At 26.0% G+C, this 17,234-nt stretch overlaps 2 protein-coding genes and 1 long non-coding RNA gene across 3 annotated transcripts; all 3 read left to right on the forward strand.

Moving 5' to 3' along the window:
- Positions 1 to 1,417: 1,417 nt before the first annotated feature.
- LOC135925271 (uncharacterized) lies at positions 1,418 to 8,664 on the forward strand. Its single transcript, XR_010571599.1, has 3 exons — positions 1,418 to 1,687; positions 4,823 to 4,992; positions 8,578 to 8,664. It is a non-coding gene; the product is annotated as an uncharacterized LOC135925271 (long non-coding RNA).
- Positions 8,665 to 12,041: 3,377 nt separating this feature from the next.
- LOC135924370 (piggyBac transposable element-derived protein 3-like) lies at positions 12,042 to 12,968 on the forward strand. Its single transcript, XM_065459426.1, has one exon. It carries the CDS (start codon positions 12,042 to 12,044, stop codon positions 12,966 to 12,968), a length of 927 nt encoding a protein of 308 aa, XP_065315498.1.
- A 92-nt stretch (positions 12,969 to 13,060) lies between these two features.
- LOC135924371 (piggyBac transposable element-derived protein 3-like) lies at positions 13,061 to 13,762 on the forward strand. Its single transcript, XM_065459427.1, has one exon. The coding sequence runs from the start codon at positions 13,061 to 13,063 to the stop codon at positions 13,760 to 13,762; it is 702 nt and encodes a 233-aa protein (XP_065315499.1).
- The last annotated feature ends 3,472 nt before the right edge of the window (positions 13,763 to 17,234 follow it).

Below are 17,234 nucleotides of genomic sequence, written 5' to 3' on the forward strand. Positions count from 1 at the left end.
CTGCGACTTAATTGTTAAAAACATAACAGTTTCAAAATTATCATTGGACCTAAACGCTTTCACCAGGGTATAATTTGAACTTTAATTTTTTTATAATATAAAAATCATTTTCTCTATTTATTTTGTACAACTTATAGTAAGCACATGCTCTAATTAGCCTTATTATATTAACATAAATAACGGTATAAAGATTTTCGCTATTTTATAATATACATTCTGAAACAAAATTTTGCACTCAATAAATACACCATGGTAATTTTAAATCACTAAAAAATAAAACATTAAAATAATATACTTGACGATGTAGATTTCAAAAAATGAATATTTAAAATATATATATTCTCTATTATAATTTGAATTCTAATTGAACAACATTCATCCAGATATTTACTATTTTATAACTAAATATTAGAGACCCATCGGTGCATAGGTCAAAATTTTAAGCCCAACCCAGATTTGAAAATGTTTGTTCCCAAGCTCTGCCAATTTTTCCCAAATTTTTTATGTCTAATTATTACAGTCCAGTGAGAATGTTTAAACACTTATAATAATTTTGGCGCCTTTTTATGAATTGTTTTAAAGGGTAAATTATCAATTTTATAAATTTTTAACTGATTTATAAATGTGATTAATTATTTTTAACGTCCCAGATTCTGCAAAAAAAATTATGTGTCCCTCCAAATTTTTATTTATTTTTAAAGTTTATTATAAAAAATTAAGCAATTTAAAGTTTATAAATAGCCAAAATAATATTATGTAAGCCTAAAAATATTTCTCATAGATGACAGAGGACCTTTATTTGCCAAATCTCGAGGCTTATAATCCTATTAATTTGGCTAAAATCTTAATCGGGCGGTTTTTAAAATCGACCAAAATAGGGCTTTTTTTATTACACTACATCGTTGGTCTCACCTTGTTATTCATTCTATTACTCATTTCCTGTTCATCAATTTCGCAATCCATTCTTGCAGTTATAACCTAAAAATCTTCCTAAAATGGTGCTTAACCATAATATATCGCCATCATAAATATAGTATTTAATTTTTAAGGTTGCGTCAAATACTTGTTTTAAAAAAATTTTAATTGAAAACACTCAAAAATTTTTGTTAAAGAAATCCTAATAATAAAGTTTTAAAAATTTTACAAATATGTTTTAGCCATATTTTTATTTTCCTACAATAAAAGGCTCATTTTATGTTTTTCGATAAAGTTTTCTAATTAAATTTTTTGAATGTTTTGGATAGAGCATAAATAAGAAATTAAAAATATTTATTATTCGATTTATGAGTTTCCTTTTTTTGAAGAGATATTTTGTTTTATGTGTCCATTCCTTTAGCCCTTATCAATTCTCCGTCCAATTTTTATTTTATATTATTTTTTTTGGTGCTAACTAAACAGGACAGATAAATGACAAGGAATAAAAGATGGCATTAAATTTTCTGTTCCTTTAAACCATTTGAAACTAAAAAAAAAGAAGAATAATTAATTACTTACTAAAATATGTAAATTCAGTTCGCGATTCGCACGACCTACCCTTCATGAGCTATGACGCTGGATATTCACTAAAACCAAGGATCCCCCAAAAAGATTCTATCTGCGACAAGGAGTGACAATTGACACAATCAAATCTAATTAGATTAGCTTCATCTATTCCATTGAAGGGTAGGGCCTTATTCTTCACCTGTGAGTATGTTATCAACTATTCACTTTATAGTTTAATTAATTACCAATCATTTTTATCAATCTATATTTACATTATTTTTGGAATTATATAAATTTTTTTATTAACATTATAAATCATAATGATAACATTAAACATGCAATTATATTAAAAGATTAATATTCGCTTTTAAATGATTTTATCTAATTTTGGCACTAAAAAAGACTATATTAGTTTTTCGAATAAAAAATTGCACTTTTGAAATTTAAAAATTAGTACACACAAAATTGTTAGTTTTTCAAATTATTGATGGGGGGAAAAATGATTTTTATGATTTATAATATAGGGTAGGTGAGAATTTTGTAGACACAACAAAATTCGCTTCAATTTGACACCCACTCCGGTTATAGAATTAATAATCATATAGTTTTATACGTGAAAAATATTAAACTAGAAGCTAACTTTCAAAGACAAATTAAAAATAAATGTAAATGTATACATGATTCATTTAAAAGAGTCCGTCCATTTTTTTAAAAATAATCTTATCCATCAAAATCAAGAATTTAGAAATGAATCCATTGAATGATTATTGCCAATTTCAAAAAAAAGTCAATCAATATTTCGCGAGGAACTGTAAGAATAGGATCGGAAAATGATTTTGTTTAGAATTATTTAGAAAATTAGATAATTTTTTTTTAAAATGAAAAGGATAAAAAAAATTGTTTCAGTTATACTATATCGATTTTTTCTTATCTTTCTAATAATGCATTGTGTAATAAATTTTGAACTCTCCCCCTCAAATGCTTCTTTTGAGTTATTTTGTCAACAAAATAGTTATAAATATATATTCATTATAATATAATAATAAATGTTTATACCCCCCCCCCCCCTATGTGATGTATTTAAAAAAATTATCACATAAAAAACTGTTTAATTTGAATCTATAATAATTCCAGCGATAGCTCATTTTGAGAAAAGTTTATGGGAATTAATGTTTATTAGCACTAATAGATGGAGAATGAGGGAGGGGGGGGGGCGCACATTCTACCGGAGTGTGCGAGGAGGCTAAGATTTTAAACATTTGGCGGGTGAATTTGAAATATTTTTCTGGCGAACCGAGCAGAACAAGACTTTAATTCATTAATGATCATTCCCCCCACCCCTTTCCTATAATATTTTATAGGTTTACGCTAAAATATATTAAAATATAAAAAACCAACCTATAAAATAATTTTTAAAGATTTCCCGAGCCAGTGAATTTGAAAAAAAAACTATGAGCGAGAGGGTTAAAAAATTTTAAAACAAAGGACGGGTCGGGATAAAACTATCCCATTGCAGACCTCTAATTTGGGGTTCTAGTCAGATTAGATCTGGATATTTATTATATATATTTTTATCTACCCTAGATTACATGCATGATTACGAAATGAGAATATTTGGAAAATTAAATTATATGTGCCTAAAAATATCGATACAGTTTGTTCAAACATGAAATTTATAAAGATTTTATTTTGATTCGGAGTATAAGTGGCGGTAAGATATTTCATAAGTGAAATGTTTTTAAAAATAGTCGCCATTTTTATAATTTATAGTTTACCGGAAAAAGGAAGTGGCAAGTTTTTATTAGTAGTTTATTATCTCTTTTTGTGTCAAAGGAAAACACATATTAATTAATACTCAACTTTATGCGCCATATTTATATTTTATTTAAATAACCAAATTTGGGAAATAACATTTTAATAAAAAAAATAAAGCATCAAAAACCTGACATTTTGCCTTCTAAGAGAACGCATGCATTTCAATATAATATTTATTGATCTTTCATATTCTCATTATCGGTGTCACGTTGCTATGAGTTTATAATCTATGTCTTGTTTTTTTACTTTTATAGGAAGACGTTGTAATGCGTTTCTTATAATATTTTGATTAAAAGTATATGCTTCTTATGTATGTTTAATAAGTTAGAGCAAAAAAAACCCAAAAATATCATTTTCGAAAAACAAATGGATATAAAATTCTTGTAAAACGCTTAGAATATTTTATTTATCAAATTTTAACACTAATATAAAAAAAAATTTTTAAAGTATTTTAATTTTGAATATATCTAAGAATTTTTTGCAGACTAGAATAAATATTTCCTCTTTTCCTGAATTTTACATAAATGTAAACAGTTAAACTAAAATTTAGATTAATAAATTCTTAGCTATTTGTCAAATAACGAGTCAATTTGACTTTTAGATGTACAGAAGATAATTGAAATATGAATTTAATACCATTAATATTTTTTACAATAATATACCTTGAAATTTAAACAATTTTTTAAAAATTATGAATATCACACTCACATATCATCTGCCTATAGATAAGTTAGCCATATCAATTATGTTAAATTATACATAATATTAATTTAATTTTTATATCCACAACTTAAGATATTAATTTAAGCCATATAAGAAAAAAAGCGACACAATGAATGTATATAAATTAAATTATCAATGACTCATTGATTTGTAAATTAAGTCTTTCAATGGACATATTTTATTCGTGTTATTATAAGAGAAAATTTCTAGCCCATTGATTTTTTTTCCCCATTTGTATGTTTATAATTTATTACTTATACTATTATATAAGATAAGATAAGACGACATACATATAAATAATAAATTTGTAAAGTACATCTTATATCCCATCTGTCTCATTTAAATTTTTATTTCGGTTGTGACTGACAATGACAAATTATAATCGAGATTTATTTATAATTTTTTTGTGGAAATAATAATTCGTCCTTTGCATAATTATTCTTAAATAGTCTGTTATTAATATTATTTAAAATATATATACCCAAACATTTATTTTCATTATTAAATTTGAAGAGGTTCCCTTAATACATAATATATAAATCACAAATCGATTAAACTCAGAGCCCCATTTTACCAAGGCCATGGTAAGACTTTTGACAACCCAGTGGTAAAAAATGGATTTGGCCATCATAAATTTCTTTTTTAATTTTTTACGAGTAATCAAAGAATGGAATAAGTATTAGGTATGTAATATAAAAAAGATTTTTAACCAGATATTTTATAAATAATGTTAATACTCATGTAATAGTACACTTTAAATTCAAAAACTAACCCTTCTCTATTTTAATTGGTTCTTAAAAAGGAATATCCAATAGAAATAAGGGAATGTCATTGTATCTATTTTGACTAGCCGCTTGGTATCTGTAGCCCTGCCCAGTAGCCATTTATAAGGGAAAACACATAAACTACAAAGTTTGAGAAAATTTTTGGAAACATGCCAATTCTGTCGGATGCACACAAAGCTGCAGAGAGGTTGCATTTAAAATAATTAATTATATTGATAAACAAACCAAGATAATATTTAATAATGCTTATTATCTTGCAAAAGTGAATACCCATCAATACTTATAACCAGGATTGGCAAGTCGGTCAATTGACCAGTCAAATTCAGTCAATTGACCGGTCAATTGACCGGAGGAGTATTTGACCTGTCAAATACGGTCAAATACTCTAAAAAATTTAAAGGAAAAATAAATTAAAAATATGTTTAAAAAAGGGAAAAAAGATGTAAATACATGTGATCACAATGTTTGCTTATTTTTCGGGTCCACAATATCAAGAGGAGAACTCACTAGTAGTGTAATTAATGAAGTATGTGATATAATTCAAGAATTAGCTATTTTACAAGGTAGTGATGACCAAAATATTTTAAGTGATATAATTAATTTCAGAAGCAAAAACAGCATGTTTAATATAGCAAAATATGTGGAAAGTAGTAATTTCCAGAAACAATCAATTCCGACCTCAAGTTAATAGATTAAACTTTGTCTACCCTGCCCATTAAGAGACTAACAATTCCTAGTTCTACTTCTTCTTTAGAAAGAAATAGGTCGATTTGGGTTAATATTCTTATGAAAATAGAAATCGATTTAAGATCTAAGATATCAGGAAAATTGTTTAAAAAATATTAAAGAAAATGATAATATTGAATATGAATCAGAACAAGACTCTGATACAGATAGCTACACGTTAGTTATTGAATGAATTTAAAAAATTAATATTATAGATTCATTTTACTATTATATTCAAAATAAAGTTAATATTAACTTTAAAAAAAAATATTTGAATTTGACCACATTTGACCGTATTTGACCATATTTGGCCGGTCAAATATCGGTCAATTGACCGAAACGTATTTGACCGGTCAAATGCACAACCCTGCTTATAACATCTTCAGAATACCATCAGCTTAGCCCCCCACAAATATCAGATAAATCTGCGATATTATTTTTAAACCTTGCCCTATGATCTTTGTTTAATAATATAATGACCTTAAAAGTTTTTTCTTGAGTTTTACTTTAAAAATTAAATAATAGAGCCCTGAAAAATTATTGTCCGACAGATCCAATTATTTTTCTTTCAAAGATCCGAATTCCAATCGGAAAAAAATAAAGGAGACGATTATACTAGTTTGAGTAATATGTACGATTTTTTTTAAGGAAAGCTAAAAATAATAAAACCTAGAGGAAAATAAATTTTTTTGGTGCTTTTCTTGAAAAGAATCTATAAAAAGCATTAGTAAAACAAAATAATTTCAGATTTCATTCAAGGTCTGAGTGGCCGAGTTATTTAATTTTGAAAGGCGTAATTTTGCCAGCACCATATGTAAAGTATTTACCTTATAAATTACAAATTTTTCTAAGATTTTGAATTTAATTAATAATAAGCCAATCTATGAAGAAATCAAGTTAAATTAAAATTGAATACAATTTCAGGGTTAAATTGTGGAAAATTCATAAGGTTGATATACTTATATTAATACATGCTGGAATACAATTACAGCAAAATTAAATCTTATTAAAAAATATGTGCTATAAATGATTTAAATTTTTAAAATTTCTCCAAACCATATCCCAATATTGGGTTAAACTAAATTCCATAATATTTAAAAATAATGCCATTTGCAAAATGCTTTAATTAAATATGTAATGTTTAAAATGTATATTTATATATAGCAAAGTTGATAGAGAATCTTATGTGTATTCTTACTCCTCTACTTAAATATATTTTATTCTTGAAAATAGTTAGGAATGGTCCCAAAATTTATTAAATAAACAAGGTAGTTAGCTACCGTCTGATATAACACTCGATATTTTTTGCGAATATTTACAGATTTTATAGCAATTTTTACAAAATCTGGTCCTACGTGCCCCTGTCCTCGCTAGCCTTAGAAGATAAAATAATAATAATGTGATTGATTAAATTTGCATAATTAAGTAACCTGGAGAAAAAATTTGCAACATCCTGCTCAAAATTTTACTGAGCTCAACCAATTCTTATATATTAAAATAAATATATTTTATATTATAATTTAAATTTATAATGTTCTTAAAAATGTTAAAATATTTAAAATCATAGGATTATAATTTCACATTGTTCCAAGTAAAGCAGCTATTATTAGTATTGTTAAACGGCTCTATTTTTAAAAGTGGCCCGATTAAGATTTTAGCCAAACCTCGAGATTCTGCTTATAGATGGCAAAAAGGTTTGGTTGGACCTCTATTTGCCAAATCTCGAGGCTTGCATAATATTATTTTGTCTAAAATCTTAATTGAGCCAACTTTAAAAATATTGACCTTTATTGCTTATAAAATTCTTAAACGAATGTCAGGTCCCATTAAATGATATTTTATATTCAAAAACACTAAACATTTTCATCTATATACCCATATCCTTCCTTTCATCGGGTTCCCTTCAAGCGTATTTTAAATAATACCATTTTTTTAAAATAAAATTATACATTCAGTCACTGTAAAAGCCAATCAATTCAAACAAATCAATGCAACCAGAAATACAACAAAAAACCAATAAATTATCCAATAAAAAAAATTAAATGACGAATAATAAATAATCCGATTTATATGCGTGGATGATTGGGAAATGTTTTTATATTTAGTGTATTTATTATTTTTGTAAACATAAAATGAGAATCAAACATTTTGAAAATGAAAACAGGGAATTTTTAATAAAAAGATTTTTAAAAAAATTAGAAGAAAGTGAAGGAGGGAGCCTTTATAAGAATACAAACAATCATACAGAATTATTTTATTATGGAATAATTAAAATTATCTTTTTTTAATATTATAAAATAATATTTATAAATTTTATCGATTTTTAAAGCATTTTAAAATATAATGTATTGTAATTTGTTATTCACGAATTGAGATCAGTGTTTTTATCTCTACGTGATTGTGGTGATATGTTGATATCGAAAATTGTCAAATTTAAAATTTTTAAGTTAAATTTGGCTGCTATCAACTTGTTTGCTAAATTAGGTAACCTAAATTATAAATATCAACTAAGTTAAAAAAAAAAAATTTAAATTCACTCGCACCCTCCAACCTAAAATCTAATACTTTTGTCAGTGCGGAACATAGTAAATCTGCCCAAATATTTTTCTGTTTCACCTTCCAACCATTTATTCATGCCAATAATTTCTAAAACGCCAACTTCCTTTGGCAATCAGGCCCTAACTTTCTTCGAGGATCTAGGGCATCGCATTACATCGAAAACCTAAAAATGCAAACGAAGGCTATTACCACATAGACAAAATACCAATTTAAATACATCAGTTTTACATCCTCTGTTGATGGATAAAACAATTATTTACTTTTATTAAATTATCAAAATATACAATATATTTTTTTAAGATATAGCTCTTTTTATCAAAGTTAAATTTATCAGTTGACTATAAATAACTTAATTGATTTCGAATTGTATAAATTATTGCAATATTAGTTATAATCTTAAAATTTTGAAAAACGAATAGTATTTTTTTAAAAGTGTTTTATTACCGTTCATTTTATCCTAATTTCTAACTATATTATATAATCATAGATAAACATCAGCTCGTCTCAATTAAATGCGAACAAGCTTCAAAAAATAACCCAAGCCATGGTGAAAGCACTTATTAATTCTTACCTAAAACAGTGGATTTGACTATTTGATATTGTAAACAAAATTAACTAATAAATATTCGTATTCGTTTAAAAAAAAATTCACAATTCGTTAATAAACTATCATTCGAACGCTATAATTTCGAATATTATTCAATATATTTATAAGAATCGAATTCGAATAATTCATTATTCATATTCGTTTTTTAAAAATGGCGCATTGTAAAACAATGACCCTGTAATTGAATTTAAGAAATTAATATATTTGACGCTAAAATAGGAAATTATAAGAAATTCTAAATTTTAGATAAATCGCCCATATTATTTTCATAACTACTGAGTAGGATATTTAAAAAAAAATGTTCTTAAAGGTATAAATAGATTTCTCCACTGTCGCTTAATCGGTAATGACTCTTCATTAAAAAATAGAGGCGGAGTATCAAATTTCATGTTATCATGGAAATTGATGGCACATTGAATATTTTTTTTTAACAATTTATTTAAATAGTAAAGCACTTTTTTGAAATAAATTTTTTCCATCCAAATTTGTTATATTTGTATCTATATTAATGTTATTAAAATTATAAATTCAATCGTATATAAAAATTATTTTATTTGGATATGAAGGGCATAAAAGAATCCTCGGGGGGGTTCATATAAATCTCAGCTAAATAGAGCAGACTCGAAGGCTGTGATTTTAACTGAATCACACAGAATTTATTTACTAACATCGATAATTTGCTAATCCAATCTTTCTATTTTTTAAAAATTTAACCCATGTTCTTTATCTCTAATGCATGAGGCAAAAATAAACATACTTTTTTAATCTAGTCAAATTGTCTCGTTACTTAGAGGTAAATTGATAAATGGTTTATAGCTAATATCTATTACTAATAACTGAGTGGAATAAAATAGTTAACAAAGGAAATGTATACAAAAAACATTCATTTCAAAATTTTAAAATAATATAAAGACCGATTGGAAATCTATGATCAAATTTGCTTAGCCTTTTAAGAAGTATCTTTTCTAGACTTGCGAATGCTGCTATTCTTGGCCCTCATTCTTTTCAACACACGATTTACTAATTAAGACCTTCTCCTTATAGAGTAATACAAATGGCCTTTATATGACCCCAGTACAACCAAATAGAAAGTTTGGGATGCGCCCTTTCTGATTATCTTTACACAAACTTGCAATCTGTCAACCATTCCTCCTTTGCAGCTTTGAACATCATTTGAGGTCATTAATTTTAGCGTTAAATCCTTCTAAAAATCTAGGCCTTGAGCTCAATGACCAGGAATTCAGTTTTGCTTCTTGCTACTCGTTGAAACAACTCGGTTTACACAAATGTGCAAGATGTTACAATCAGGTAGATTCAGTAAACATTGACTTCAATGCATTAGAAGTAGCGGGCTAGTTCCCCGGCAACTCTATGCAAACCTGCTTTAAATTCAACTAGAATTCCTACCATTGTTAAACATATTTCCTGACAATAGATGGCCGGATGCAATCACTCAGTTACCTTGGAAAAATGACAAGTGCCCAGCTTGGGATTTTTCGATCCCGCTTCATCAAACCTAAACAAAGATTTAATAAGAAAAAATGAAATCTGATAAATACATGGATATCTCTGGTCAATAGTTTCGTATCAATTATCATGATCACTCTTACCATTTTGTCTTCAAGCTCAAGACCTAATCAATGGGAATTTACATAACAGAGGATCCAAAAAGAGGATTTTATCTTCGTCAAAAATATTATCCAGGTCAATATATCAAATTTTTTTTGCTTTATTAACTCATTCCCCGCTATATTCTGTTCCAATAACAATATATGGTCATTTAATTTGTTTTTTAAAAAATATTTTAAAATGTGAATAGTAACTATAACTAGTTACCGTTTAAGAATGTAACTAGAAAAATAAAGTAATAGTGCTTCAGATACAGGTACATTGGTCGTAGTATCATTCATGGGAACAGTCGTTGAAGGATCATCTAACCCTTTAAATCTCGTAAGGGTCATGATTAACTAGATATTAATTTTATTAAACTAAAAATACTTTTATGAAACATAATTACAAATATAAATATTTTAAAACTCAATATTTTATTAAATTGGTAAAAATAATAGACTTTAATAAAACGCAATTAATTTATTATAAAAATTTGTAAACTAAAATATAAGATAGTGATAAACATAAATATTAGCCCCTTTTATAGGGAAAAAAAGCGCAATAATAAAATTATAAATTAAAATAAAATTGGCGTAAAATGAAAAGGGAACGTTTTTGCGAGGAGTAGTGTTAGTTTTATCTTGCATAATTGGAAACAAAACCAACTCCCCCTCCCCCTCCATATTTTTCGGAACTCTAATTATACCTCCGATTTATTCCGGGACCTAACTTTCTTATGAAAACTTTACTAAGGAATCCAAAAATATAAAAAACACCTTTAAAAGAAAACATAAAAACCATATGTTTTACTTTTTATATAATTAAATCAAACAAAAGAGAGACTTTAAAAAAAAAACTATATTTATTTTTATGTATACCCGTTACTGGTTAACGGTGCATATATGCACCACCTCCTATATACCTTATTTTAACATAGTAGTTTTTTTTTTAAAAATAATAAAAAAGATTTTTATATAGTTCAGACATTGTACTTCAAAAGTGGAAAAGAAAAATATGAAAAAAATATTTTTTTATGCCCCTAAGAAACCCTCAAACTTTGCGAATTTATGAGGTCTAAAATGCAAAATTTTCTAAGTGATCTCACGAGCATATTATAAAATTATTTCGATGAAAACTAGTGTGTATATATTCTTTATAGATATATCAATATTTATCAATCATTTTTGAATTTTTAAATAATTAATATTTTAGTAGGTAACCACATAAAGTTGACTGGTGCATATATGCACCGTTAACCATCTAGCAGTATATATTATTTAAAAAAATTCAAAAAAATGAAATTTAACATAATGAATTATAATTTTTTATATTATACTTAAAACCACTACCGTCACTAAGGGTGGGAAAGGGAGGGGTGGGTGGCTCGAGCCCCTTAAGAATTTTTAAAAAAAATTTTATACCCAAAAAAGACCTTTTGAAAATAATTTAAAAAATTTTTTTTCCCCTGAGATTAAATCGAATAATATATTGTTCCTATTATAATTTTTTATCCCGATCAAATTATATGAAATTATTAGGTTCATAAATATTCAAAAGTTTAAAATTATTTTTAGCCTCTTCCTTTCTGAAGATTTTATTTTATTTATATAAAATATTATGCACCTGTTTTGTCAATTCAATCAAAATTATCAAAATAATAGATGACTAATAAAAAAATCAAGATTCTACGAAAATAATTTGTCTAGATATTTAATTTTTAATAAATTTTTTTAATGAAACGTTTTCTAACAATTGAACAAGCGCTTGCTCAACTTTTTGAAGAGGAACCAATTGAAGAAAGAGATATGGTTATAATTCCGCCAAACCCCTCTGCAGTTAGTGATGAAGAAGATTTCGATGAAAATGACTTAACAAATGTCGGAGTTTTGCCTTCAGATACAGCTGGAGAATTGGAGATTCATAATTCAGTTGATGACGACCTTCCAGAACCATATTCTACAAGAAGCTATTCTCGAATTTCTCACAATTTAAAATGGAGAAAAACGGATGCAATATATTCTTCAAGCCCTTTCAATGGAGAAAAGGAAGATGTAATAAAACTTGAAAATGATTTACATGGTAAAAGTCCATCAGATATATTTTGTTTAATTTTCGACGAAGACTTATATTCCCTAATTGTAGAACAAAGTAATATTTATGCTAAACAAATGAATAGACCTAACATATGCATAACCATCCAAGATATTCAGAGATTTATTGGAATTCTATTATTTACTGGATATCATTCTCTCCCACAAGAAAGAATGTACTGGTCTAATGACAGCGATATTTCTATTCCAATAATCCGGGATACAATGACCCAATTACAATTTCGAAATTTGAAATATAATATCCATTTGGCAGACAATACTAAAATAGATATACATGATAGATTTTATAAAGTTAGGCCTTACATTAATATATTGAATAATAAATTTCAGCAATTCGGAATTTTTAAACATCATTTATCAATAGATGAACAGATGATACCATATCGAGGAAGACATTCTTGCAAAATGTTCATAAAAGGAAAACCAATTAGATTCGGATACAAGTCTTGGATATTGGCCTCTTCCGACGGTTACGTATTCTCATTTGATATATATCAAGGAAAAAGCGAAAATAAATATGAATATGGATTAGGTGGAAATGTATCATAAAATTATTAAAGGCATTGCAAAAACCAAATTATCATAAAATATATTTTGATAATTTCTTTACATCATTTAAACTCTTGTCATACTTAAAACAAATGGGATATTTTGCAACTGGAACTGTGAGGGACAATAGAATAGAGCATTGCCCAGTTGAATCTATAAAGGTTGTAGCAAAAAAAGAAAGAGGATATTATGATTATAGGTTTGAAAAATTAAACGAAATATTTGTAGTTCGTTGGAATGATAATTCGGTGGTGACCGTTGCATCGACATGCCACACTATCTCTTTGCTTTCTAATGTTTCAAGGTATTCTAAGAAAATATCTTCTAAAATAAAAATTCCTCAGCCAAATATGGTAACTGCTTATAACAAACACATGGGTGGAGTTGATCTATGTGATAATCTAATATCTACATATAGAATAAAAATAAGAGGAAAAAAATGGTGGTGGCCAATATTCACCAATTTTATTGATGTAGCTTTGGTAAATTCATGGAAAATCTGGAAATTCGTGAATCGAGATGACAAGAAGAGTTTGCTTGCATTTAGACGAGAAGTTACTAACTACCTCCTTCGAACGCCAGTAAAAATTGAAAAAAATTCAAGTACAGGTCACGCCAGCCAGTTTGCATTACAGTGTGAAAACCCTATTGATTCATCTGGACATTATTTATCCAAAATTATAGATGGAAAAAGACGAAGATGCAGATATTGCCATACGCACTCAAGATATATGTGCCAAACATGTCAAATCGCACTCCATATTAAATGTTTCAAGGATTTTCATAATATATAAACATTTTCTCGTTTTTATTATAAATTACAAAAAAAGAATAAAGATATTTGTTGTTTTTTTGATCTTATAGTATTTTATATAATTTTTATCTTTTTTAACCTCTTAATGGTTAACGGTGCATATATGCACCAGGCTAGATTTTCTATTTAGGATTATTTTTTTTGGCTGATTTTTTTAGAATATCATATTTGAGCATTAATCAATATAATTTGAAAAAATTGAGCATTTTTATCCACTAGAAAAATCTTGACCATTAATGGGTTAAGACGAAACAAAAGAGGGATAAAAATACTATTTTTAATTTATATGTATTTACAAAAGAGGGATAAAAAAGAACTAGTTTAAAATTATTATTTGGTTGAGATTGGGACATGAAGAATATTTAGAAGAGTTTTGTTACACAATAATATTCTTGATGAAGCACTATATAAAAACAATAAACAATGAAGAATATTCATGAACACAATAAGTTTATTGGTAAAATAAAAATAAATCGTAATGATCAAAAATGATCCTCTAATACAAAAATAACGTTTTTTATATACAAAATAAAAATAATATAATTAGAATAAAATATTCTGATTTAAATTGTTTTTAAAAGTAAAATAAAAAAACTTCAATTTAGAATGACCTTTCAGAGTAAAATGAAACTTAAAAAGTTAAACAATTGTTTTTAACAGTTTAAAATTAACTGTTTAAAAAAAAAAATAAAAAATTTTGAATTCTTAAAATTAAAACTAAACATTTTAAAGAAAAATATAAAAACTAAATTTTTGAATAAGTGACAAAAACTTGATTGATTAACAAAAATAAAATAAGAAATCATATTTAACATAAAAGTAACTAGTTACGTTTTAAAAGTAACTTAACAACACTAGATAAGGCTGGTAACCAATATTAAAAACGATTAACAAAATATTGTAATGGTAATGGCATAGGTATTAGTTCTAAAATAATAGTTGATTTAAACAATATTTTCTATTTCTTGTTTTGGTGTGGTTTATACTGGTTTATATTGGTATATAATATGGTCTAAATTTAAATTATTAATAAATGAAAAGATATAAAATATTCAATTAAAAAATACATTAATTGTATTTATGAATAAATATGAACCAGGAAGCATTGTTGGTTCAACAAGATTACACATCAACATTCGAGATTTGAATCGGAATCTTTTTTTTAAAGGAAGATTCAAAATACTGAGAATAAGATAAAAAATGAAAATGAAAAATTTTGATATAGTTATTAAAATTTTTATTTTGAAAATCTTTCATCGCATATTGAGAATGTTGGAATTTTAATCTAAATTTTTTAATAATATTAGATATTTTTTTGATGTAATTATCATCTGTCTAGGGGATTTGAAACAGTAGAAACGCTTAGTCATGCCTTTTTCTAAGCTATTTTTATGACTATAACTTTCTTCAACCTGATGTATTTTATCAAAAAATCTATTCCTGTGTTTATTCTGTGTTTAATTAATCTAAATTAAAATTATTATTTATTTTATACATATTGTATTCTTCCGTTAGATATCTAATAGGTGTATAAAGTAGTAAGGTGCAAAGCCCACCCCCCCCCCCAACCCATTGGAATTTATTTTGGTGTGGAATAAGCCTGTTTTTTGAAAAATTTTGGTTCAGGCTATGATAAAACTTTTTTATATTTACCATCGCTACCTGCCAACTATACATTCCTATCACTAATCGCCATGACTCACATCTTTCGGCTCTCATGCCCTGGCCTTCTTTAAAGAGCTGGGAAACCGGATCTCTGAAAGAACCGAGGATCCCAAAGAGGGATTCTACTAACGTCAAAGTTTAGCTCCAAACATAATAAAGTGCAATCATCTCAGCTTTATATTCACAATGATTGAAACTAGTGTTGCGTAATCGGCTAATTTTAGCCGACTAAAAACGGCTTAGCCGAGATTTTAGGTGGAAAAATCGGCTAAGCCTAATTAGGTATAGCCTAAAAATCGGCTAAACCTAATTAGGCTAAGCCTAAAAATCGGCTAAACCTAATTAGGCTAAGCCTAAAAATCGGCTAAGCCTAAAAATTGGCTAAGCCTAAAAATGGGCTAAGCCTAAAAATTGGCTAAAATAAATTATTCAAAATTCTGCATGATGCTTAGCATTAATTATTATTTATTTATTTGAGTAAAATAATTTATTTTATTTATATTTAATGTAAATATTTTATTATTATCAACAAATAAACATGATATGATTTAATATTTTTTATTTATATTATTATATTTTGAAATGAAAATAAATTTATTTATTTGATGTTTTTTTAATAAAAAAAAATAATATGCTGCTATATTGTAAAAATGTAATATTCTTTAAATATAATTTATTAGTGATTTTCACAATCTTCTTTGTAAATACATCTTTTATTGAGGAATTATATTGTAAATTTTATTAGATAAATAAACAATCTTTTAGGTGAAATCTTATATCATTTTTTTAAAATTATCTATTTATTATTAAATGAGGTGGATTTTATGAAACTTTTTTGATGTTATTTTATATGATCTTTTTATAAGGATAATATTTAAATGTGAAAATTGTCATAATCGTTCTTTTATAAGTTTTTTGAATTTTTTTGAAGAAAGTATGTTAAAATAAGTATTAATAACATGTGTAAATACAAATTTAGTGAAGATGTACCAATGAAAAGTGACAATTGTCATAATCGTTATTTTTAAAGTTTTTCGAATTTTTTTGACGAAAATATGTTAAAATAAGAATTAATAACATGTGTAAATATAAATTTAGTGAAGATGTGCCAATGAAAAGTGACAATTGTCATAATGGTTAATTTTAAAGTTTTTTGAATTTTTTTGACGAAAATTTGTTAAAATAAGTATTAATAACATGTGTAAATATAAATTTAGTGAAGATGTACCATAGAAAAGTGACAATTGTCATAATCGTTATTTTTAAAGTTTTTCAAATTTTTTTGACGAAAATATGTTAAAATAAGAATTAATAACATGTGTAAATATAAATTTAGTGAAGATGTACCAATGAAAAGTGACAATTGTCATAATGGTTAATTTTAAAGTTTTTTGAATTTTTTTGACGAAAATTTGTTAAAATAAGTATTAATAACATGTGTAAATATAAATTTAGTGAAGATGTACCATAGAAAAGTGACAATTGTCATAATCGTTATTTTTAAAGTTTTTCGATTTTTTTTGACGAAAATATGTTAAAATAAGAATTAATAACTTGTGTAAATATAAATTTAGTGAAGATGTATCAATGAAAAGTGACAATTGTCATAATGGTTAATTTTAAAGTTTTTTGAATTTTTTTGAAGAAAATTTGTTAAAATTGTTATAAATCCGAACTTACCTCAGGGTGTTTACTCAGTAGTGGGAGAGCAATTAAGAATTCAAAGTTTGTTAAATCTTTCTTTATTAAAATAAAAGATTAATTCTAATAATAATGATGTTTAATTA

This window comes from Gordionus sp. m RMFG-2023, chromosome 2 (genome assembly GCF_954871325.1).
Source record: "Gordionus sp. m RMFG-2023 chromosome 2, tfGorSpeb1-WG-v2, whole genome shotgun sequence".
NCBI lineage: Eukaryota > Metazoa > Nematomorpha > Gordioida > Chordodea > Parachordodidae > Gordionus > Gordionus sp. m RMFG-2023.

Excerpts from the sequence above, each read along its gene's own strand:
- LOC135924370 (XM_065459426.1), top strand. The coding sequence starts at position 12,042 with ATGAAACGTTTTCTAACAATTGAACAAGCGCTTGCTCAACTTTTTGAA.
- LOC135924371 (XM_065459427.1), top strand. The coding sequence starts at position 13,061 with ATGGGATATTTTGCAACTGGAACTGTGAGGGACAATAGAATAGAGCAT.